At 41.6% G+C, this 26,749-nt stretch overlaps 1 protein-coding gene across 3 annotated transcripts in view; it reads right to left on the bottom strand.

The window, feature by feature from the left end:
- Nucleotides 1-1,953: 1,953 nt before the first annotated feature.
- HELZ (helicase with zinc finger) overlaps nt 1,954-26,749 on the bottom strand; it is a 149,428-nt gene continuing 124,632 nt past the window's right edge. For all 3 annotated transcript variants that reach the window (XM_040244371.1, XM_040244372.1, XM_040244373.1), the window contains 2 exons: nt 15,354-15,606; nt 1,954-9,845 (listed from right to left, as the gene is read on the bottom strand). In XM_040244371.1, coding sequence (XP_040100305.1) covers nt 9,511-9,845; nt 15,354-15,606 — 588 coding nt within the window. In that variant the 3' untranslated portion in view covers nt 1,954-9,510. The remainder of the gene's footprint in view (nt 9,846-15,353; nt 15,607-26,749) is intronic.

The following is a 26,749-nucleotide window of genomic DNA, read 5'->3' as shown; positions in this document are numbered from 1 at the left end:
TAGAAGGTGCAGAGCCTACGCTGTAGGTCTGGGGCCTCGGGACCCGATCTGTCACCCAGAAGCTCACCAGCTCCCAACTCGAACGCAAAAACTGTGGTAAGTCAAGTATAAGGCCCTTAGAGGAGAAGGTAGCTAATTCCAACTGGGGAGTGTGGGAGGTGAACTTACAGAATCCTGAGTAACAAGTAGCATTCCCCAGAGCAAACCTGGGTGTCTTGGTGCTGAATGAAGGGTGTGCTCCAAACCGAGGAGAGAGGACACTAGGGTGAGGATGGGGCGAACCAGCCAAGGCTCCGGAAGGTGGGCTTGGCTGGCTGGTCACGTGGCTTGCCCTCTGGGACCCCCTGCAGACAAACCAGAGGAGAATGGGTTTGTTTGCTGTGTTGCCCACTAGTTGGACAGAAATGTAATCTGAGGCATCTCTGACAAGCCCTCTAGACATGAGCAGTCCCAGTTCAGTGGCCATGCGATCAGGATGGGTCCTCACATCGAAAGAGAGGGTCTCCGTCTTTGCGGGAAGTGGTTTGTTAGGACAACACCACTGTGTGCATCGGGCATCAGAGCCCATTACAGACCCCGCCTCAGCTCCAAGGCACAGGAGTGTCGGCATGTTCCCCCTTAACCCAGCTCCATTTCAGCGCTCCCGCCAAAGCTGACTCTCCATTCTTCAGCTCAACCCACGCTCCATACAGAATGATCCCGCCTTGCAGTTTTGATGAAATCGCATTCTACTTTTATGCTCAGAAAAGTGCTTCAAAGAGCACCAGTAATGCACAGGAATTAACACCTGAGAGAGCCTTATTTGCATATTTCCCAGTGAAAATTGGTCTTGGTTACTTCCTCTAGAGCAGATGGCAGCCCAAGGGCTTCTCCACAGCCATTTGATTTATATGTAAAGAAGTGTGTTTCTTTGCAAAACCCAGAAATGGTTTATGTCGGATCAGATCAACTCAAAGAAAGCAGGATACACATCTTGAATATGATTCACTGCACTAAGAATTGTAAGGTCCTTAAGAAAGGCCGACTGTCCCATCTCCCCACATTTGCAAACGTGAAGCACAGTATACTCAAGTTTGATTCACGGTGCCACATTAAAGTGAAGTCGCTCAGTCGTGTCCGACTCTTTGCGACCCTGTGGACTGTAGCCCACCAGGCTCCTCTGTCCATGGGATTCTCCAGGCAAGAACACTGGAGTGGGTTGCCATTTGGGAGGTTAAAATAAGACCGCCAGGGCACACAAAGCCTCTGTGACTGGCTAATGCTTCTCGAACTCCTATCATGGCACATGCAAAGAATTACTTCCCCAAAGAAAAGGAGACCCTGACGCAGGACAATTGAGGGTGGGGGGGGGGAGTGTGCTTAATGCTTGGCACACCCCCTAATATGTTGATGTCAACTAGGTTTACAATGTCTGAAATAAATTCTGGGTTGCACAAGCCCAGCATTAATAAGGGACTTGTTAAGAGCAATTCATGATTGTCTCTTCTCTCTCAGCTCAGTCCTGTCTCTTTTCGACTCTTTGGATTGCATCCTACCAGGCTCCTCTGTCCATGGGATTCTCCAGGCAAGAACACTGCAGTGGGTTGCCATTTCCTCCTCCAGGGGATCTTCTTGAGCCAGGGATCAAACTTACGTCTCCTGCAGTGGCAGGAGGATTCTTTACCACTGAGCCATCTGGGTTACTTTTTTAATTTGAAAAGGGCTGATGATCTTTAAACTTTCAGGTAACTAACAACTGAAGCCTTCAGGCCCTTACTACCACTGACGTTTAGAGATTTAAGTTGCAAATTTCTGAAAACTAGAGTCACAGTTTTACAAATTAATATTTAGTTCTGTTACTTTAGCTGGTTTTACTGATTAATATCATGAATAAAATCGAAGTACTGTGCTTCTGTCAGACCTTTGCTCTTCAAAGGAAGCAGAGGATAGTGTTTCACAGATAATAAACAGATCTCCAAATTATTAAAAAGGCATTTTATTATAAATACATTTTAGTTGTAGCAGTAAAATACATTTTGTGTTACCATGAATCTTTTAAAACAAAAGAATTTCACTGAGACAATGATCACAATGTAGGAATTGTAGACTCTGAACTGAAACCTTGTTCTAAGGAACCAATGTGGGCAAACTAATTCCAAAACGAAGTTTTAAAAGAAAATGACAGAGAAGGAAATAAAAACCCTAGAGAGTGGCTTTGGGGTTATTTTATGGTACAAAGTCATTTTTACTTTTAAGGATAAACTCTTTAGGTATTAGAATTCTCAGATGAGGTATCATTAACCACAAAGAAAAAAATAATAATTTTGCCATAAATTATGATTATTAGATAGATGGCTGTACAGCTGGTACTTTTTGAAGAGACGGAAACGGATGGAATCAGTTTTATGTAACCTTCCTTTGGAAGGCTTGCGAAACTAAGACCCTGTATGAATTTGCTAAATGACTGTATGAAGTTAGCTGAACAAGTTTAGATAAGAACTGTATTCTTGAAGCATTAAAAAAAAAAAAACACTGTGTCACTAATGAAGCCTTCAATAAAATGCAAAATCCATTACCTTTATAATTTAGAGGAGAGGTATTTTTTTCACCCTATTTACCTAGGATATAACTACCACATTTAACCAGTACCTTCATGGGTTTCAGAGAATCAGACTGGATGACTGGCACAGAAAGCGGATACAGTACTTGTCATACACACGGGTTATGAGAAGCTGGCATGGTCTGGATGCATGAAACCCGACTTGTCCTCTGTCGGGCGGGGGGTGCTGAGAAACATTCTCAGGTGTAGCTGACCTGTCAGGACTTCAGCCTGGACAGAGCCCCCTGACCAAATGAACGACAGAGAGAGGTCTCTGCATCCAAGGAATCGTGCAAAGCAAAGGATAAATAAACTGAAGCTCCCTATGAGCTGCAACTGAATACAGTAACCTGTGCTGAACATATAAACAGTCCCACCAAAGGTTATCAAGCCTTTCAAGGAGGAAGTACTGTGTTTTAAGAATTCCAAAGCTGTGTGTTCTAGGTTGCTTATCATATGGTCTACATCTAAGTCATTCTATAATCTATTACCTTAAAAATAATTGTTTCTCTCTTTCTAGTCTCAGTAAATTCAAAGCCAAACAAAAAACCAGAGGCAGAGACCAATCCCTCTCGAGCTGCACTCCAGGGGAATATTAGCAACAATAACATACAAAGCTTACAGTACCCACAGACCTGTAGGCTCATTACATCATCGGCGGTTTCTCTCAGAAATAACTCGCTCGTACGTGTGCGCCTGTAGTTTATGGATAACTCATGCTGTGTAGGTGGTGGGTTCCTCTAGACTGCTTCTTGCAAACATACAAATTTTTTTTAAAGGTAGCAAAGAAATCAGAGACAATTGTCAATTTTCTTCCCTAAACAATACTGCAGGCTCCCCTAACACCTATTGGCAAAGAATCCAAAATAAGTTTAACCTGAGAAACACATAATTTGAAAAGCATATCCTTTGCCCTCATCTCTCTCATCCCCCAAAACATTGAAACCACAGAGACGTCATTTGGGGATTATCCGTTATCTTCCACGCTCAATGTCTCTACCATCTTAGTCTGGGGCCTCTGATACTGGGGCCTCCATAAACGCAAAGGGCATTCCCGTGCCGGCCAATGGCTTCCCACCGCAACGCTCATCTCTGTGTGCGGAGCATCAAGACTGACTCTAAGCTCTCCAAACAAACGCTCGGCTTCTAGACAAAAGCCCAGGCTGCAGTGTCCAGGAAACCAAACTAACCCTAGAAATGAGAGCACTCCTACCCTGACTTGGACGAGCAGCACAGGCCTCAGAGGGCGAGTGCTGGTGGGGAGAGGCGGTGGTCCCCACCCAGAGGGCTCTTGGCTCCAAAGGTCTTTCTCCATGAACGTCCTGAATTATAAAAATGTCTCAAGAGATCAGTTTTGCACACTGAATAAATACATGCATGATTAAAAAGACCCTCTGACTTTCTCTAGACCAGTGGTTCTCAAGGTGTGTTGCCTGGACAGCAGCCTGAGCCTTGTCTGAATCTTTTTGGAAAAGCAGACGACCAGGCCCCAGCCTGGAGTCAGAGGTGGCGGGATGGGTCCAGCAACCTGTACTGGACAAGGCTCCTGGGCGATTCTGACACAGGCGCTCCACTCTGAGATCCACTGCTCTCTCCTGCTCAGTCAGATAGGACAGACGTGTAAACAGGTACTCTTTCTATTCTGTGTGGAAACCTATGGAATTCACCCCTTCCCCTCCACTGCTCAGACATCAAAAAAAAAAAAAAAAAAAAGAAGCAGCAGCAGCTAATGGCAAAATTTATTTCAAAAAATCAAAAAAAATTTAATATTGGTTTCCTCTCCTATACATAGTTCTAAGGCAGGCAGTCACATGCTAGTATGCAAAATAAAATACAAGGACACCTCATATGAGGTGTAGAAACAGCTAAAAGACTCCCAAAGAATATAATGAAAAGTCCATAATATTGTTTAATGAACTTATAGAATTATATAAAACTTACTATGCTTAATATTTGTATCAAAATAAAATCTCTCTGTTGAACAAATTGCAAATAAAGTCTGGTCTAATACATTACTGGAACTGTAAGTATATGAATGTCTCTGGGTTTTCTCAACACTCCAGTTTTAAAAGCTTTAGATTAACACTGTAAAACTGAGTTTAGGATTTAACCACAGTTCACGTTACTGAGTCTGGATTCTTCTGTTAGGTACCTCCTTTCAAAGAAATTTAGAAACTCCTGTGACTATTTCCTTAACATTTATTCCAAAGTAGATTATTTTCAAACACTTCAAAAAATTTAAATACATTAAAATTTTTGTAACTGTTTAATCTGACATTCTAATTTAAAGGAATAACAATGCCATTTCCTGAATGTGTTTTATAAAAACGTTAGTAAGATTCATTCCTTGTAACAGTGGTCTTGAAACTGCTTATTAAACAGGTATGAAAGTAGTTAAGTGTGAATTTAGCAGCTTGACAGTGAAATCTCAGCACATAAATATCCAACCTCAAGCAGAGGGAGAAGTTGAGAACGCTAACACAGGGAACACTTTGAAGGCTGAAATGCCGCTATTTCCTGATGTCTTTACAGTACGTGACGGACATCACTAAGTGATATTCTGAACAAGAAATCATAGTTAGAACATTATCCATTATTTCTAAGTGCTAAATAGTTGTGGATCAGGTGCCAAAGAGTGGAGCAAACCATCAGATCCACTCGAACATTTATTTTGAGGTTTAGGAACACATAGGGTCATGCTAGAAATTGAGGATTCTCCTACTTTAAAGGGATGGTTAGCAAGAAACACGTCTGGTGAATCTTACAAAAGACAAATTACTACCTTTGTGGAACTAGAATAAAAACCAGATAGCCTAAGTAACATTTAAGGTAGCAATTTGTATCTTTCAATATATTTAAAGTTTTAATCTTGTACTTTTATAGGCTTTTTCTGGATTCTCTTCTTAAAAACAACTCCAGTTTGAAAAAAAATGCTATCTAAGGATAACAGGTGTCTCTTCTTAAAATGGTGATTTCAGTAAATCTAATCTTCATGGCAGCAGTTGAAATCTAGAATCTATCTGGAAATTGGTTTCCACACCCTGGCTCTTAGGCAAAGTGGCTCTCTCTGGTCCAAGGTGGTTCGAGATGAGCTCTTATGTTCATAGCTTTGCTCTCAGATGTGCACACACGGAGAATATGAAACGTAAAATCAACTACACGAGAGCAAGATAACGCTATATATCAATTATTTCAAGTTAGGGAATTCGGTTAACTTTCTCAGCAATTTCAATGCCTCCATAAACCCGGAAACTATTTTCACAAATAGGTCTTGGAGACTGCTATGTTTAATTAGGTAATGCTTCTTCAGTGGGAATTCTGCTTATTTTACTTATTCTGAAATTCTTTGAACCAAAAAGACCAATTGATGTTTACATCAAACCCAAACTTATTCTAGAATCTTTGATGAATAAAGCCACACAAGGCAGTTTGTTATTTCACACATACAATGACCCGGATAGAAAGAAAGCCTACCTGTCTGAGGAAAGGAAAATGAAGGTTATGTTTTTTAAATGGTCAATAATTAACTTCTGGTTAATCAAAAATAAAGCTCTGCTACAACAATTTGGCAAAGCACAAGCCCAAATGCCAAAATAGCAACCAAAACCCCCTTTAAAACACACCAGAAATATCCATGTTACAGCGAATGAAACTCTTCAAATCGTAATAGAAATTCATTTTTAGATCAGGAAAAAAAAAGTTAGCATGAAAACTCTACAAATTCTATCATCCAAAAGAAGTTTAATGTAAAAAAAAAATCTCAGTAGCACTGAAATTAAAAAGTAAAGTGAATAAAAAATAGTTCTGGCAAAAGGAAAGGAAACTTCAGTGATACAGAGAACAAAGCGGCAGAAAGACATCACGTGAACAATTAACTTCACTTGAAGAAATCTGTATGGCAAGAAAAGGGAGTTGGTAACACTTGGTGTTATCCCAGAGGTAACATCAAGCTTTAAAAATAAGGAAGTTCGATCTGAACTAAGGTTGAACCTTTATATGAAACAAGGTCATCCCTTGGTATCTGCAGGGGCTGGAGTTCAAGTCTCTTCTATAAAATGACACGGTATTTGCATGTAACTCACACACCCTCCCATATACTTTAAATCATTCTCTAGATTCCTTATAATACCTGATACAATATAAATGCTATGTAAATGGTTGCCAGGGCATGGCAAATTCAAGTTCTCCTTTCTGGAACATTCTGGGATCTCTTTTAGCATCTCTGATCTGCACTTGGTCGACTCTGTGACCACGGGCCCTGCAGACAAGGGGGCTGACCACCAACTGCATCAGCCTGACCCGTGGGTGCCTGCTTATGCTGCCCAAGTCAGACCCAGGAGCAGGAATGGCACTCAGAAGCCACGGCTCACTGCAATGGAAACTTGCAATGATTCTTGCAGTTAAGACTTCCTCGAAACTGTCATAAGATATTACACATACATAATACTCAAAGCACAGCTGGAAATATGGCATTAAGGAAAGCTGAAGACTAAGCCTGTCAGAGGCTGGAGTACGCATTTGAAGCTGAATCTAAGAGAGTACTGGATGGGAACAATGTTATGATTCCTTGACTGGCTACAGGAACGACAAAGAAACGAGGATCACTCAGACATGCTCAGCACAGCAGTGGACTAGGAAGTAACTATTATTTTTAGTTTTTCAGAAATAACTGCTTAGCACATTGAAGTTACAATGACCCAAGCTTCCTTACGCAAAGCATCCATCATCAACATACTTACATAAGGTGGTAGGGTGGGCACATCTAAATAATTTTAAAACTAGTATTTTTTAAAGGTTCGGGTATGGAAAACAGATAATTAGGCAGTTACTTTATGACATAGGCTTAACGGACAGCCCTGAGGTGACAGCTGTCTTCACCAACATACTTCCGGCCACTCACCCAGCTGTGTCGTAGTCCTGGATACTTGTGGGGGAGGAGGGTCCTCACCGACAAGAACGCTGTTTTTCACAGACACCCTCACGTCAGGGGGATCTCATTTTCATTTGGGCTCTATCTTGAGTTTTGTCACCAAGTTGGAAATACGCAGCTATGTAGCAAAATTTTTTCTTCTTTTTTCATGACTAAAGTTATGTTGAGTAAAATCCAACACCGCTGAATGTGGTGATCTGACATCGTGCAGAGAAACCGAGGTGCTGTTCAATTGCTGGCTTCGTTTTCCAACTGTGACTTGTACTAACTGTGACCACGTGTGCAGTCTACACGTCTACACGCCACTGCACACAGCACCCAGGCCTCTGTGGTGCAGCCACACACAAGCCAGCCACACCCTGGACAGAAGAGGCTTTCCCCACTGGTCCTGCGGCTTGGACCCCTCCAACCAGAGGCCCTCTCCTCTCCTCTCCCGAGCTCCTACGGCTACAGGGGACTGCTGCTGCGGCCAGACCCCTGCTGTACAAGTTTTCCTTTATCCCTCTGCTTTCCAACTGCTTTACAAATGGACTGAGAATATACGATGGCCTACTCAAAAGGAGTCTTCCAAAAGACTATTTCTGAACAGATCATCAGGATCCATTCAGGATTTGCAATGTTTCCCAACCTTATCCTATTATTTTATTTTTTTAAAAAGGTTATATTGTAGTTTCAAGACACCTCTGAAATATAAAAGTAGTGCTACTAGGTCAGGAAAACAGTACGGACATGCTTTGCTTCAAAAGTGTCACAAGACCACACATCTGAAGAGGATCAACGCGTTTCTTTGGATTTTACCAAAGTTCACTCAAAACAATGTCTAGAATGCAGAATATTTAGGAGAGCTGTTTGAATTTTATATTTTTGTACAAGTTCAGTGGGGTTCTTCCAGAAGAATCGAAAGACGAAAAACAAGGGTACTTTTTGCCCCAGATTTTGATGAATTTTGATACATCTTTGATAAACATTATATTTCTTCTTTAATGATATTCTTCAAACAAAACAGTTAGCAAAATATTTGAATTTGCCATGTATAATGTCACATTTTAATGTAAACATCAAATAAGGTACCAAAATTTTTACTGGAGGGAAAAGACACCTTAGAGCGGCACAGTTCTTTATACCACTGGGGGGTGGGGGTGGGGGGAGGAAGCCAGATTACAGACATCCACACATGCAGAGTGGGGAAAAAAGATTCTACTAAATTCACGCATTTTTAAAATAGTTATCAAGTCTACTAAGCACCAACAATCCTAAAAATTTTTCAGCTTCATGATTTGTTTAAAAAAAACCACACTATCAAATTAACATTAAAAACAAGCTTGAAGAGTAGCTTGTCCAAAAAATAACTATGTCTGCCCATGTTATGGCGTAGGACACACACCTGCAAAGAATGCCTTTGCCTCTGTCCTGCGGTGGATGGAGAGGACGACAGCTCGTCATCCAGTCTAAACCTAGAAAAGTTTTCAAGGGCAGCATCTTGCCACCAAAAAAAGCTGATGAAACTTAAAAGTATTCAGAAGATGCTGCCCCTTTATTTTAAAAAATTTTCAATGAATTTAAGCAAAAATAACATACATCTGTACATCAACTGGCCATTTCTGGTACAGAAACCCAGCATATGGTAATATTGAATAAATGTAAATGCTACTTACAATTTTTTTCTCTTTAAATACATTTTAGACACTTTTTTCCTTTTTTTTTTAATAGTTGCACAATTAACTTCTTAGCTGCTAGCTTGATGCAAACATATATAACAATACACAAATTTAAAAATATTTTTTTATTCCACATAAAAGCTGTCAAAATTCTGACTCACGTCAAAAATGCAAATAATGGAATATACTTTAAAAAAATTAGTTGCAAGTCTAGCAGCAAAGCAATTAAGTGAGAACATATTTAACGTGAAAACAAAGGAAACTGTGCAGCTACAGGTGAAGGCTGGCTACCTTAGCTCTACTGATACAGAAATTAGAACATTCTCCCTGGAGGAAAAAAGGGATTATTTAAAATAAGAGTAAAAGCCATTGCTGCCGGCTGAGCTCCCCAGGCTGAGTTCTTGAAACAGAGACAGAGGATCGCTGCTCTTCTTGGCCTGCTCGGGCGGAGGCCTGGGCTTTGGAGGGGCCCGCAGCGCGCTGGCGTAGGACATGGCAGGCTTGCCGCCCCCGGAGCTCTGCGGGCTGCTGCTGCGGGCCGACTCGGCGATCTGCTTGGCGGGCATGAGCGGGGGGAACTGGCCGAGATGCTGCAGCACACTGTAATTGAAGGAGCCGGGCCCCTCAAGGCTCTCAGGTTTCAGATGCTCCGCGGGGGCTCTGGCGGGCTTGGGCGGAGCTAGAAGCAGAAAACAGGAACACCGATTTAGGGGCAAAGCCCAGCGACGCCCAGGCGCCTCCTGAGCTCCGTGTCTGCCGGTTCTCTTCTCCAGTGACTCAGGGACAGGCGGCTTCTGCCGCAGAGCCCTGAAATCACAACATATCTAGGCAGACTTCTCCATCTCAGAAACACCTGAGAAAAATTAACTATGTGAGCTCAGTAACTAGACATATTAAAAGCTGAAGGTCAAGTCTGAAGGTCTGCTTCAAAAACTAATTTGTTTAATTGTATACTTTGATATTTATTAACTACTCATAGTCTGAAAATGGGAGCAAATATGTTCTTTCTTAAATAAAAATGAGCTCTCCAGCCAGTCGTCTGGTTGAGATAGCTTCTATTATTAACTGAAGAGCAGCAGCATCACATTCTGTTTCTTAAAAATGCCGCCTTTTCAGGTGATATGTAAGTAAAAATGCAATAAAGGGAGAGAAGCACAGTAAATGTCACTTCACACTTCCTGTAATCTGCCTGATTTTAATATTGACTCCACTCTGCCTAACGCATTTCATGGCCCACTACATCGTAATTTGCTGTAAACAGTGATTTTGTTTCCAATGTTTTAAAAATTTAACCATTATATTGAGTGATAATCATAACACATATTCATTGAGGATAACTTGAAACTACAGAGAAGCCAAAGAAGAAAATAAGCCATTCAGATTTCCAAATATCAGAGCTAAGCCTTGACCTGTTGGTGCATTTTCCCTAAGGATGTCAAATAATGCAGACATTTCGAAACTTTTTAAAGGAACCTCTCATTTTTAGAAATCTGGATAGCAGTTAATTTTTCCTAAATATTCATAACTGTTTCCTTGAGATAAATTCCTAAAAGTGCCATACAGTGCATGTGTGTGAACGTTGCTCAGTTGTGTCCAACTCTTCGTGACAGTTTGTGGGATTCTCCAGGCCAGAATACTGGAGTGGGTTGTCATTCCCTTCTCCAGGGGATCTTCCCAACTCTTGGATCGAACCCGGGTCTCCTGCATTGTGGGCAGACGCTTTACCAGCTGAGGCGCCAGGGAAGCCGCATCTAACGAGACCCCACTGAGCAGTTATCAGAACGGCCCGCACCGGGACACTGACGTTGCCAAGCGCTGGTGTGACGTGCAGCAGCAGGCACTCTTGCTCCCTGCTGAGGGGAAGGCACGGTGGTGCAGAAGTTCGCTGGTTTCTTACAAAGCTAAACATACCCTAACCACCAGAGTCAAAGTCAAAGTCACTCAGTCGTGTCCGACTCTTTGCGACCCCAGGGACTGTATATTCCATGGAATTCTCCAGGCCAGAATCCTGGAGTGAGTAGCTGTTCCCTTCCCCAGGGGATCTTTCCAAACCAGGGATCAAACTCAGGTCTCCCACATTGCAGGTGGATTCTCTACCTACCAGCTGAGCCACCAGGGATACACAGTGCTAACTATGGTAACTGTGGCCAAATCACTCTGTGGGAAAACACTGCCCAATTATACTCAAGTCAACAAATTTGCCCATTTCTCTACCACATCACAACACTAGTGTTAACTATTTAACTTTAGCCTACTTTATAAGTAGATAATTATCTTACAGTTCTGCTTTGCATGTCTGTGATTACTGATATTTATGGACATTTCCCCCTATGTTTATTACCTATTTGTAGATTGGACAGTTTAGTTTTAGTGTTTCATTGACTCAGTATGCTAATTTCATATTACCATTTTAAAACTTTTAAAAATTGACAAATTGTTCAAAATTATTTTAAGCCATTTAACAGCTTTCTGGAACATTTATCACCTTTCCTGTCTAAATGCCATTTTGTGAATGAAAACAATTGCTTTTAAGAGCATTAGTTTAACAAACATTTCAATATAGAAGGGTCTTGCACTGCCTAATACACAAAATAAGTACTTTATTGGTTGTTCAAAACTATTTTTATTTACCAAGTCTTCTTACTTAACCATGCTTTCATTTTCATGACAATTAGAGTTTAGAATGTTTTTAATTAAATAATACATACAAAATAATACTTTAGAGGTAGTTTAACCTAATGCCTACATGCTTATCTAACCATGATAGTAAAGATGTCTGTCAATCTGATTTACCACATATACTCCAGATAAGACAAACTATTCTTTAAAACTATGAATTTTACTAATTTGGCAACCAATGCTTTTTTTTTTCAAAATACATTTTTCTACCTAATTTTTAACGTTCATCTGTTTATGAAAAGAAAATGCTTGAAGTACGCTCTGTCACCAGGACAAGAGAACAGAACTGGAACACCCAGTGTCGGGGAATGAAGCCCGCCCTCACTGCGGGCGCCGTCAGGCATCAGGCCCCACTCGGAGACCGGCCACCCCCTCGACTGCCCAGGATCTGTTTTCATGTTTCCCTTACTCGGCAGTCAGGCGTTCACCAAGAGCGGAAGTGTGACCAGTGCCAAAATGGGAATCCAAAGTTCAGAAAGGTCAGAAGCATGACCTTTGCTCTCAGGCGTGCAACTGTGGAGAAATACAGCCATGTCATCAGTTCAGTTCAGTTCAGTCGCTCAGTCGTGTCCGACTCTTTGCGACCCCAGGAATCGCAGCACGCCAGGCCTCCCTGTCCGTCACCATCTCTCGGAGTTCACTCAGACTCACGTCCATCGAGTCCATGATGCCATCCAGCCATCTCATCCTCTGTCGTCCCTTTCTCCTCCCGCCCCCAATCCCTCCCAGCATCACAGTCTTTTCCAATGAGTCAACTCTTCGCATGAGGTGGCCAAAGTACTGGAGTTTCAGCTTTAGCATCATTCCTTCCAAGGAAATCCCAGGGTTGATCTCCTTCCGAGTGGACTGGTTGGATCTCCTTGCAGTCCAAGGGACTCTCAAGAGTCTTCTCCAACACCACAGTTCAAAAGCATCAATTCTTTGGCACTCAGCCTTCTTCACAGTCCAACTCTCACATCCATACATGACCACAGGAAAAACCATAGCCTTGACTAGACGGACCTTAGTTGGCAAATAATGTCTCTGCTTTTGAATACGCTGTCTAGGTTGGTCATAACTTTTCTTCCAAGGAGTAAGCGTCTTTTAATTTCATGGCTGCAGTCACCATCTGCAGTGATTTTGGAGCCCCCCAAAAAATAAAGTCTGACACTGTTCCCACTGTTTCCCCATCTATTTCCCATGAAGTGATGGGACCAGATGCCATGATCTTCGTTTTCTGAATGTTGAGCTTTAAGCCAGCTTTTTCACTCTCCTCTTTCACTTTCATCAAGAGGCTTTTTAGCTCCTCTTCACTTTCTGCCATAAGGGTGGTGTCATCTGCATATCTGAGGTTATTGAGATTTCTCCCGGCAATCTTGATTGATGCCATGTCACGACCTCCTTTAAATTCCAAACCAACATAACACAAAGAGTTTCCTTCAACGCAAGAAATAAGTCTCAAACTTTAGGAAGAACTTTCCCAAGTGGTGATAATTTTCCTTCTGATTTACTGCTGGCAATTGCTACATTCCTCTACACGTAAAATAAGACAACATAAAATAAATACTTATACACACACATACGTGCTGAGCCCAGAAGGTGTGCTACGGGATGTTGGTGATTTTTGAATTAGTCTTTAAACACTGAGCTGGTGTGAGTGGGGTGTGTGTGTGTGTGTGTGTCTGTGTGGGTGTGTGTGTGTGTGAGTGGGGTGTGTGTGTGTGTGTGTGTGTGTGTGTGTGTGTGTGTGTGTGCTTTGTCATGTCCAACTCTGTGTGGCCCCATGGACAGCAGCCCGCCAGGCTCCTCCGTCCATGGGATTCTCCAGGCGGAAATACTGGGGTGGGCAGCCATGCCCTTCTCCGGGGGACTTCCTGACCCAGGGTCCCGCGTCTCCTGCGCTGGCAGCAGATTCTGTGCCGCTAGTGCCACCTGGGAATGCCTTAGTTAAGTTACTTCCAACTGAAGGGAACGACTATTTGTCTTCTAGCAATGAAGAAAACGGGCTTCCCCGGTGGCTCAGCGGTAAAGAATCCTCCTGTCAATGCAGGAGACCCAGGTTTGATCCCTGGGTCAGGAAGACCCCCTGGAGAAGGACATGGCAACTCACTCCAGTATTTCCTGCCTAGAAAATCTCATGGACAGAGGAGCCTGGCGGGCTATAGTCCCTGGGGTCACAGAGTGAGACATGACTTACTAAACAACAACACATGACTCAGTGACCAAACAACACAATGAAAAAAGCGATAATTTTATATTCGTGGAAAAGACACCATGAATGACATATGCTTTGGGCACTTGCTCAGGAAATTTCTACCTTATCAACTTTTTATTGATTTTGGCCAAAAGCTGTCTTAAAGTTTAGGTTGGAAAAAAAAGGAGAAATGATGTTGTCTTTAAAATAAATTATAATAAACAAAACAACTAAAAAGGAACACATTTTCACCACTTATTTGTAATTTAGATGTTTCTCAGGAAATCCAAATATGATGACTGTGTTTTTGCTAGACCTCGAAAATGACAAAGCAATCCCAGATGAAACACAGCAGCTTACACACAGAAGGTACTAATGAGTGTTTAAAGTGACAATGTCTCTTGCTGGGAATGAAACTAATACCTATTTAATGCTTTCTGATCTACCATGCCTCTTGTACTAAAAATATGCTTGTATGCGCATTCTCCAAAATGGGTCAGTTACAGAAACAATGGATTCACATTCTAATGAGGAATAAAATTAACAAAATACAAAGGTTGATGCTACCAAGGCAGAAATTTACCAACAGTTACAGACTTGTTCACAAAGATCAACATCTACAGCCTACAGAGAGAAGGCTGTAGATCAGAGAATCAAATAATATCATTCTTTACATTTAACGTTTCTTTACAGTCAACATAAAAAAAAAAAAGAGACAAAGGAAAGACAATGGTGCTCAGACTTCCCACCATACACGTCCACGGCCATGTCCGTTCCAACGCCTTCCCGTGTCTTCTTCTTTGGACTTGGATTTCTTACTTCATCAGAATACAAGAAATAAACTCTGGATTTCTAATCTCAAAATACTAGACCCTACTGGTCTTTCTCATGGCCAGACTCTACTGTGTAGGTGACTGTCACAACTTGATTGACAATAAAACTGCTGAAAACTGAAACTGACCTAACCCACTCCCACCCTTAACTGGAAAAAAAAAAAAAAGAGACAAAAATCCCAAAAGAAAGCTCTTCCCAAGCAAAAGTGATTCTATTTAGAAATATATTTTTGTTGCCCTTACTTCTTTCACCCACTCACAGGTTACAATCATCAAAATGATCAGTTCCCAAATATTGAAGATTACTTACCTTCCAGATCATATATATGGACCCTATATAGTCCTAAGTTAATATGAACCCTGAGGCACAGCTGTGAGCAATGACCATTAACTACTGTTCAAAGGTAATCATGCCAACGGAAGAAATGGGAGAAGAGAAAGCCCATAAGCAGCGGGAGCTGGCCCAGCGCTGCGGCTGTGGCCACCACCAGCCCTGTCTCACCTGCCGACTCTCTGGGCTGGGCTGGCCTGCTGGATCCACTGCACGGAATGTTCTGGTAGGGGCTGGATGAGGTGGCGTTCACCCAGGACTCCGGGGAGGAAAAGGCGAAAGGAGACTGGTTATCATGGTCCTGAAGCTCTTTACGCTGAGCAAGACTGTCTTGAGGAGTGCTTGCTTCTTCAGAACAAGGCTGCACTGAGCTAGATGAGATTCTTCTTTGGTACAAGGGCCGACCCGGTCCTCTGGGTTCATACTATACAAAGAAGAAGGACACTTCATAAATCTGTGAAATTTACACCCTACTCTCTTATGTACACAGCAATCTCACTGTATCAAGTAGAAATTCTCAAAACCACTCTCTTCTATGGCTATGAAACACCCTCTCAAAGCAGCCTGAGCTGTGGATGTGGTGTCTGGAGACCCGGATTCAAACGCAGGTCTGGCCCTTGGCAGGCAGCCCTATCACGTGATGCATCTAGTTCTAACTCTGCTTTCTTGTTTGTAAGATATGGGGCTGAAGCACCCATCTTCAGTTCCAAAGTTCCATCAGCATTTTAGGTAACATTAAATTAAGCATGAAGAAACATATCTGCTCAAAATTAAAAGGGGATATTATAGTCACAATCAATTGAACCACAGCGTCTTGAACATACTCATCCATCTGAGACTCATCTTGTGGGTGCTTCACAACCTCCCGGTTTATTATTCCTTAGACCTGATGGCAAGACAGGGCTCCCCACCCCTAAGAGAGGTGCACCTGATTGGCCCCACTGCAGTCTTCCTTGAAATTGTCTTCAACGAAAATGGAACATTCATTATTCTTCAACCAATCCTTTGTATGTCTGAAACTCAATTAACATTTTTCTCTTCCCTACATTGCACGAAAATTTCTTTAGCCCTCTGTCAGGACGCATTTGCCAGAAATTCCTTAAGTGCCCTGCAAGTTTCCTGGCCTGACTTTTGGGACCACAGCTCAATCTCAGTCCTCACAGCAAGGCAGGACGTAGCAGAGTGAGTTGTCTAGCCTCGGTCTAGGACCAGACTCTCTGGGTAGACTTCAGGCTGCTTTTACTGGGAACATCACCCTGGGCAACTGGCTTCACCTCTTGGGAACTTGAGCCGCACGTGTCTCTTCCTGACCCACAGCGCGCAGCTCTTAGGACTGCGAGAATCGAATGAGTTCAGCACACAGAGCCATTAGAACGCTGGAAGGGTCTGCTGTTACCCTAACAGAAAAGATAAACTTCCATGCTAGATCTTAAGTGGCAGGGTGGGACTGGCTTTTTATTCCCCTCTCCCTCTCCCTGTAACAACAGATCTGCTACTCAGTTTCTAGTCACTATTGTTAGGGGAAGCACACTGACTGAAACCGCCCACCCTGGCCAGGCACCATAGCAACCATTTGCATGAGTTGTTTTACGACAGGAGGGCCTGGTAAGAAACATGGAACTAATAAGCCTCCATTAACTGGAAGAGTTTGGGAAAGGTCAAAAAGAGACTCTGCACGTCTGACCACCTCCCAGAATCCTCCTCACAGGCGTCCATGTTGGCTGAACAAGGCGTGCACCACCAGGAGGGGCTGCGTCAGAATGACTGGCTAAAGACAACCCGGAAACTAGTCCCATCACCACAGACGCCAAGGCCGCGCGTCAGAGCTGCTCTCCCGGGTTCCCTTTCCCTGCTGCTCTCCCCAGGGCGCCCTTCCCGATAAAATCTCTTGCTTTGTCAGCACATGTGTCCCCTCAGACAATTCCTTTCCAAGTGTTAGACAAGAGCCCAGCTGCAGGCCCTGGAAGGGGTGCCCCTTCTGCAACAGTATGACCGGGAGGGAACTTCCTTTTACCTTTGTTGTTACAAATAATTGGAAATCAGGAACTGGAGGTTAGATTACAAAGAAGAGAGAGAGAGAAACAGGCACAGAAATAGCAGGATTTGGGGGGGATAAAATGTACGACAGCACAAGCAGAAATTGTCAGGTCAATTAGATGGGGAAAGCTGTAGAGTAAGCATGTAAGAGTCATCACCACCGATGCAACCGCAAGGGTATCAACTGGCGAAGGGAACGGGCCTGGATTGGCTGCCCTGAAGCAGAAAGGAAGGGAAGGGAGGGAGAGAGACTCTCAGCTGTCAAATGAGGAATGTCTGGGTCACTTTTGCGTTTCGAAAGTTTTAGCTACTGGATGAAAAAGGCAAGTGGCAACACTTCGTCTCATCAGTTCCTTTCTCACATACTTTTACTGTTCTTCTGTCTTTATGTATAGTATCTAAATTCAACTTTAGTTTTACTCTGCTTTAAAGGTATTTTTTCTCCCAATGGTTAAGATCATTCTGAATTTCCTATTTTCTAGCATATTAACCATTCTAACTACTGTCAACTGTGAATTTAATCAGTACATCTGAAATTTCTGTGTTGAAGTTTTTACTTTATGGTACTGGGTGGAGCGACCCGCCTTCCCGGCGCCTTCCCGACTGCTTTGCTCTCCTTGGCCGGGCAGCGCGTGAACGAACGGCCACAGCAGCTTCTGCAGTGTGCCCTTCTTACCGATGTTTGCCACGAAGAAGATTAGCTCTCAGAATCAAAACGAAGCTCTTCTTTCATTACCATGCCCTGACTGTTCAGCACAATCAAAAACTGTAGGGGATCACATTCTAAAGACTTTACGTGTGAACGGTGGTTACTGTTCTACTCAAGTACAAAACTAATGTCTGTTACAGCCTTAAAAGGAAGAGGTAGAATAAATGATCTTAAGGCCTCAGTTAATTCCAGTGTTCTAAGTTTTACTTTAAAGTCTTCAATAAATCAAAGTCCTAATCAATGACAATATATTTAAACTTTTTATTATTAAAATATCCGAACATAATCCATCAACTTTAACCATCATCAACAATTTGATGTATCTGCTAAAATAAAGTGTTATGCCATATAAAGCCTACTTAAGTTACTTAAAACAAAAAACCTGCTGAGAGCACGCTAATTGATTACAATTGTTAGGCAGTTAGAATACGAACAAGGACTCCAAAATGGCAATGGCTAAAAGACAAAGGGAAAAGTCCGTGAGAAGGGAACAAAGGAAAAAATCCACGCACCTGAGTGAGAACCTCAAGTAAAACAAACATGCCCCTGTCCAGGCTAGCCCTAATTTGCATAGGGCAGGCTCTGGGGAAGAGACAAAACCTATAAAAAGAGAAAGCAAGGCCCTCACGCCTCGAGGGTATACCATCCTCTGCCAAACAAAACTCTGAGGGAGAACCACACTGGTTCCCCTGGTCCCCTGTCCTGAGACAGAACTGAGGAAATTACACTCTCCCAACACAATGAAATCCATTGGCAATGAGTTCAAAATTTCAGATTTTTTTCCCCCCAGATGGAAATTCCTATGAAGTACGTTGAAAAAGAAGGGCTCGCTAACAAAAATTTGAGAAAAAGATCCCTTGCCTATAAAAAATTCATGTATTTTTGACAGAGAATGTCCTTTTATTTCCACCTACACTTAGGACCCTTAGGCTGTTTAAATATATAAGTTATACTTTTCATCGTTTGTTCTTATTTCCTGACCATTTTTTGTTTCCTGTTGTTTTTGCCCAGCTCTCATTTTTTTCCTAAAGAGACTACTCTTTCTACCTACATCTCCTGCCAATCCGAATACTGTGTTACTTTTAGATGGCAACCCTACCAATGACTGGCATGCAGATTTAATTTTAGAGCCCTCAGGTCTGAAATAATTTCACTGCTTACTCCTTAAAGTCTTATTTTCCTCTGTCAGAGATCCTTACACCTGGGTTCAGTAACAACTTCACACATATTGTGTGTTTACAAACATTCTTTGTGTTTAAACTGTGAATTCATTATGTTGCTAAACATATGATCATTATTTTCTAAGTCTACTGCTAATATTTCCTTCTAAAAATCAAAGTATAATGCTAAAGTTCCAAAAGCCGTTTAAGAAGAAAAAGCTAAATGACTAATTTCATGTATGAATTTCTATTTTTAAAGACTGCTGTCAGTTTAAGTAAAAATTCACAGTCTGCTTACCACTGTCTTAAAAGGTCCATCTCTAATATATAAGGTTAGCTGGCCATTCATTTCACGTGTATATGTATAAATAAAAACTGGGGAAGAGGCTAGCAACTTCATGAATCAGGGCTCTGCTTACAGTTATACTATCAAAGCTGATCACTAAGGAAGAGCTAAATGCTCTGGTGGAAATTCCAAGTCTCATTAACTATGACGCCAGAACCCTTAATTGAAATAGAACATCTCATTTAAATGATTAGCTTTGATAATTTAAGCATGAATAGAGGTCCAATTTATTAATCTGTCAATCACTGTCTCCGTGATATGCATTAGATGTCTGGGAGACCGTGCACGATGCGCTCTCTGAGAAGACACCACTACCTGGTTACGCAACAACGATCACGAGCTATCGTCATCCGCCTTTAAAGTCAGCACAGGCAGAGTACGTCAGCCAGCCAAGAATGCAACCTTCCAGCTCCCTCTGTACAGTAGGACCGTGATCCACAGAAGGGGACCTGGCTGGAGAGCTGGAGTGGGAGGACGGGAGGGTGACCAGACAACAGCGCTGAAACTGAGTACTGAAGGGTAAGTACTTCCTGAAAATAGTACTGAAAACTAAGCTCAAAACTAGAGCTGATTCAAAGGAAAAAATGACAATAAATAGACAGGTCAAAAAGTGTCTTTGTTCAAAAGCCTACATATAAGACAGAATTATTTCAAAGCAGATAACATCATAAAGACTTACAGGTCATCTCTAAGATGGTATAAGTAAATGATTTATAGGAAGCTGATCAAAATTGGTGACTTATAAGAATTCTGTTTTCTTAAGCAGGCCACCTACAATACCACCAACCGCAGCACAAACAAGCGCAGCTTCATGAACACTTGGAGACTTTCACAATGACATTTTAAAAAGAATTTTCCATTTATTACTAATTGAGTACTTTTAATCAAGCTATCTCACAGTAAAGTACATCTTAAGTGACAAGAACTTGGCTCTGCACCAGTATCAGCAGTGCTGGCTCTAAGTTTTTTACATGATAAAACTATCTCCAGCTAAGAAGAATGAGGATTTGTCTCTCAAGATAAAATGACTAGAAAGTATAATGGGGAAAAAAGGTCCTATTCATAACAAACAGCAAGGAAAAACCAATCTAAGGATAAATTCAACCAGAAGTGAAAATACAGAATTTTACAGAGGAACATTCAGAAAACAAAGAAAAAAGGAAGGGAGGGAGGGAAGAAGGAAAAAGGAATTAAAATATTGAAGACTGTACCAGTTCCTAAATCAGAGGTTTAAAATATTTTTAAAGACAAAATTTCCTCCAATGTAAGCTACCCACTCAATGTAACTAAAATTAAAACCTCAGAAAGGTTTTAGTTTCTGTCTCAGGGGGAGGCGTTCATACAGGTATTCTAAGTTTCTAGTACAAAAAACAGAGAATAACCTCCTCTGTCCTGTACTTTTGAACAGTGACTGGAAGAAAAAAAAGAAGTAATAAGGGAGACACTTCACACCATCCAATCAGAAGACCAGAAAGCCTCAAAAATTAAAACAGTGTAATTCTGGTACACAAACACACAGACAGACGAGGCAAAAGGCCGAAGTCCAGAAACACTGCGGTATCCACCCAAGAGCCACATCTCAGAGATCAGATTCTAAAGTTATCATGCAAAGTGAACCCTCACTCAGATCAAAATCACCCCTGAAAAAATCCAAGTCATACCAAAATACTAGAAGCTGAATCCTTGAAAGCTCAGAAGTCAGAGTTAACTTCTATTGTTTCTCTTTGCATTTCAGTGCTGTTATAAAGAATTTAGTATTTGACAAAAAAGCTACTGTTCTATTCAGTGAAAATGCAATAATTTAATAAAGAGCATGAAAACAACTGGCTAAATATTTGGAGAAAACTGAATCATAACCTCAAGCTTACATTGAAATCTGAAATCAAACTGGAGCCAATCAGGAGTGGTCTGTAATCTGGGCCAGGTAAGGAAGACGCTTTGCCCTTTGTTCTCCTTACTCCATCACAGTGGCAAAGAATTAGACGTGGGAGAGGGCGCAGACACCTCTGCCAGACCCAGAGCCCCAGCCTCATCCAGGCAGCTGAGGGCCCAGTGAAGCAGGTAAGGGAAACCCATGGAGTAAAGCTTTAAGCACCTAAAAATACTAAAGGTTCTATCAGTTTTAAGTTGCAAAGAGTGTCACAGAATAGGATGAAGGTCACCTTTAGGGATCTTGGCCTGGTGGGGAGAAAGGTCTGATGGGGTGACACGACTGAGCATACCAGCTAGGGAAGAAGGTGCTTCATGTCGTCCAGTAAGCAGTCCCTCCACTCATCAGTCACCTGCTCTCAGCTGTGAGTGCCACGAGGCTGCCTGTCACTGCAGGAGGACAAAAGTGGCCGCCCCCAAAACCGTCTCTCTGGCATGAGGATTCATAGGCTGACTGTCTGTAAGGCCTGAAAGACTCAGGAGGAACCTCCCTTCCCCTTAACCGTCTCAAGGAGTGCAGCTAGAGGGCCTGAGACAAATCCAGTGCAAACCAGGGGCCCAGCCAGGGAGGGAGCCAGCAGAGCCGTCTGTTAAGTCCTCTCCAGTCCCCTTGCCTCTGCACTGTGGGCAAGCACCACACCACCCCGTGTCTCCTCCCTCTCTGTGTTAGCTGTTTCCCTCCACTCCGAACACCCAGCTACTACCCCACGTCCTTTAGTCTTCAGTTGAAGACGGTACTTAAGGTAAGGGCGTCAACCATTTTGGTGAGTTACTCAGTTTTCTTGGATCTCATCCATATACAGACAGTTATTAAACCTGGTTTGATGTTTCTCCTATTCATCTGTTTCATCATGTCAATTTAATTCTCAGGCCAGCTGGAAGAACATAGAAGGGCAGAGGAAATTTCCTCCTTCCTGGCATTATAGTAGCTGTCTTGGTATAACAGAATTAGGAATAACTGCTCTAGCTTCCACCTTTTCCATGCTGAACAGGTACATCTTTTGTTAAAACAAAATCAAAAGTATTATAAAAAAAGAAAAAAGCAAAACACAGTATGAACAACCATCTGCTCAAGTTAACTGTTCACATCTAGGTATTTTCATTCTGTTTAAGCTTAATCTAGCAAGGCTTCTAGCAATAAAGGAATTCACAAAAGGTAAGGAAATAAAACATTTTTCTGTTAACATTAAAGAAATTATTTAAAAAGGTTAGAAATAAACAACACACACACAAACCATTCATTCTGTGAGCTGATTCATGCAAAACCCCCTTTACAACACAACACACACATGCTATCCTGGTGTACTGAGAACACCAAAGCCTGAGAGCATGGTGAGAATAATATTTTTCTTTGTCGAGGAATTTTCCTCACTGTTGCAAGTCGGTCATCATTTGTGAATCGCATGCATCAAAACAAAGACGACCAAGTGCTTTTGCAAAAGTAATTTCACTCTGAGAACCCAATGACAGTTGGCAGCACTTGTTCATACCCTCACAGCTGAACAGTAATAACAAGTGTTAAGAGCTTGGAGGTATAAAGAACTAAATTCCAAAACTAAGACACATTTAAATAGATCAATGATTCTAAGTACACTATTCGGTATTCAGCATTATTTACCAAAGTATGAAACTCTATAAAACCGTATAAAAACTTTGGCATGCTACTGCCCCTACACATTATGAATTCACTTGACTAGTTAAAGTATCATAAGTGTTATCAGTAAAAATGGTGGAATAAGGAACACCATAAAAGCAATGAAAAAACCTGACAAAAACTGTCACAATCAACTTTCTTGGAATTCAGAAAATTAAAGCTTGCAGCAACCCGGGGAGCACTTACTCAAGGAAACCCAGGAAAACTTGGTAAGGACAGTAAGATCTGTGGGACTTTACCTTACCCTAGTCCCATTCCCCTGGTAGCATTAAAAATAAGACCCTCCATTTTCCAGCACCAGTATCAGAGCAGAAGGGCCTCACTGTCACAGAGCTGCAATTATTTATTTCGGCCTTTCTGGTTCAAAGCAACACCTGCCTTCTCTTATCTACCCCAGAACTCAGCCGGTGCCGAAGGTGCTGTATTGAAAATACTGACAAGGCAAATGCTTTAGTTGCTGCTTCCGGAAGCAATGGGCAGCAACTGGACTGAGCAACAGACCAGCCAGAAAGCTTTGGAGGAAAGGCTGAGGTATAAGATACTTCAGGGAAGAAAGACCTTGACTAGCTCTGACCTATTCCTTCCTGGGAATCCAGAAGACCACAAACATGCTGTGCACGCACTCAGGACAGGCCTGAAGAGTTCCCCCCTCTGGCTGAGCTAGAGCTTGGAGAGGCAGGAAGTGAAAGCTAAAGCAGACACGTGAACTGCCCAGCTCAGTGTGCAAAATGTGCGCGCGTACACACACACACACCTCTGCAAAACTTGGACAATGTCTTTGGTCCTGAGCCTCTCAGGAGCTCTCTTGGCAATGACTAGTCAATTACTCAGCCCTTCGAAGAAAAACATCAAGAGGCCACACATAACAATTACAGACTTTAAAAAATTACTTCAAAATTTAAAATTAAAAAATTAGTTCAGAAATGTTGCTAGACAAACAAATGACAACAAAATAAAAAAGCACAAAGATGAGAAAAAGACATTCCATGCAAACAATAACCAAAAGTGAGCTGGAGTGGCTATACAAATGTCAGAAAAAAACACACTCGAAGACAAAAATTGTTGTGAGAGACAAAGGACATCATATAATGATGAAAGGTGAATCTATCAAGATGATATAACAACTATAAATATATGAAACCTAAGGACAGAATTCCAAAATAACATGATGAAGTATAAACGGACAGAATTAGAAGGAGAAATAGACAATTCAATAACAACAGCTAGAGACTCCAACATTCTCCTTTCAATAACAGATATAAGACCTGAACAACAGATCCAAGGGGGAGAGAAATCGTGACCAACAACATAAACCAGAAAGATCTGGCAAGTCCACAGGGGCCTCCGTCCAGCAAGAGCGAAGCACACGTTCTTCTCCAGAGCACCCGTGTTTCAGGCGCACCAAACAAGTCTCCAAACATTTTAAATAATACAGTTATACAAAGTATGTTCTCCAACCACATGGGACGAAATCAGAAGAAATCAATAACAGCAGAAAATTTGGAGCAATATTTGTTTTCTCTAATTTTGCCAAATGTATACCTTAGACACTGAACTAGAAGTTCTGGCCAGGGCAATTAAGCAAGAAAAAGAGATAAAAGACTCTACGCTAGAAAGGGAGAACAGAATTATACTTGTAGATGCATTATCTTCTATATAGAAAATCCAAATTACCCACAAAAAAAATCTATCAGAGCTAACAAAGAGCTCTGCAAGTCTGAAGATATACAATCAATACACAGTTGACTGTTTCTAAACACCAGTAGTGAACAATCAAAAAAAATGAAATTAAGAAAACATTTAAATAGCACAAAAAATATACTTGGAGTAAATTTAACAAAGGAAGTGTAAGAAATAATTGGAAAATTAAAAAACACTACTGAAATTTTCAAAGATATCTCATGTTCAGGTACCAGAAGACTTTATATTGTTAAGATGTCAATACTTCCCAAGTTAATCTACAAATTTAAAGCAATCCCTTTTAAAATCCCAGCTCGCTCTTTTTTGCAGAAACTGACAAACTACCCTAAGTTCAATATGGTAATTCAAAGAACCCAGAATAGCCAAAATTATCTTGAAACAGGAGAACAAAGTACAAAGGCTCATACTTCCAAACAGGAAACTCAGGACAAAGCCACAGTAACACAGGCAGTGTGGTCGGCATGAGGACACACAGATCAATGAACAGAACTTAAGAGCTGAGACGTAAACCCAACGGGCTATGGTCAATTCATTTTTGACAAGGTTGCTAAGATCATAAACTGGACACAGAACAGTCTTTTCAACAAATGGTGCAAAGAAAACTCAACAACCACATGCAAAATAATGAATTAAGACATCTACCTCACAAAATGCACAAAAATTATTTCAGAATGGATCAGAGAATTAAACATAAGAACTAAAACTAAAGAACTAGGAAAGGTAGATGTAAACCTCTGTGACCTTGGACTAGACAACCGTTTCTTAGACATGACACCAGAAGCATGATGATCGAAGGAAAAACAGACAAACTGGACCTTATCTAAACTAAAGCCTTTGCTGCATCAAAGGATACTCTCAAGAGGGCGAGACGACAGCCCACAAAATGGGAGAAATTATTGCAAATTATGTGATAAGAACTTAGTATCTAAGACATACATAAAAACTCTTACGGCTCCACAACACAGACAACTGTTTTTCAAAGCAAAGGATCTGAATGGACATTTCTCCAAAGCAGCTGTACAAACGGCCAGCACGCATATTAGAAGATGCTGAGAACCGTGAGTCAGGGAAACGCAAATCAAAATGAAATACCATTTCACACCCACTAGGGTGGCTACAGTTTTTTTTTTAAAAAAGGACAAATTAGATTATAAAATGATGCAAGACACTGTGGAAAACAGTTTGGCTGCCCCTCAAAAACAGAGTTACCATATGACCCAAGAATTTCAGGTATAAGAGAACTGAAAATATACTTTCACACAAAATTTGTTCATGAATGCACACAGATATATTAGGCATAATAGCAAAAGGAAAAAAAAGAGAAACAACCCAAATGTCCATCAAATGATGAACAGATAAACAAATGGCAGTATATGCATACAACAGAATATCTCTCAGCCATGAAAACCTATGAGGTATCGATACACGCTACGAAGCGGAGGAGCGTCAGAAGCGTGATGCTCGCTGAGAGAGACACAGAAGGCCACGGGCATGGTCCCATCTACACCAACAGTCTCTGCAGGGACAGGAAACAGGCCATCAGTAGTTGCTGGGGGCTGGAGGCAGAGAGGGCCGGGGAGTGACTGCTCCGTGGACCCTCAGGGTGACGGAGATGTTCTGAAACTAGATGATGGTGGCTGCTGCCTGATATTGTGCAGATACGAAAGTCCACTAAATTTTACTCTAAAATGGATACTTTCAAGTGAATAAAACAGTGAACTGGAACAAATTACCCCCAAAACAGACAAATAAGGTATATATAAATGTCCCTATGACACTTTAAAATCAGCATCTATAGCAGGAAATTTGCAAAATATGAATAAATCATTTCTAAAGCCTTTAGAAATCACTAAGGAACCACCAAAATGAAGTTAAAAAAAAATTTTTTCATATCTCAAAATTCTACATGTTTACCCTGTTTTAAGACATCTGTGATTGATAATGATCACACGAACTTTACACACTCTTATTTCTAATAACTGAGCTTAAAAGGAATAGCTAGACAACATTTTTAGAGTCCAAATAGTACCA

This window comes from Oryx dammah, unplaced genomic scaffold, assembly GCF_014754425.2.
Source record: "Oryx dammah isolate SB20612 unplaced genomic scaffold, SCBI_Odam_1.1 HiC_scaffold_8, whole genome shotgun sequence".
Lineage (NCBI taxonomy): Eukaryota > Metazoa > Chordata > Mammalia > Artiodactyla > Bovidae > Oryx > Oryx dammah.
This window is presented reverse-complemented; position numbering and strand designations above follow the sequence as displayed.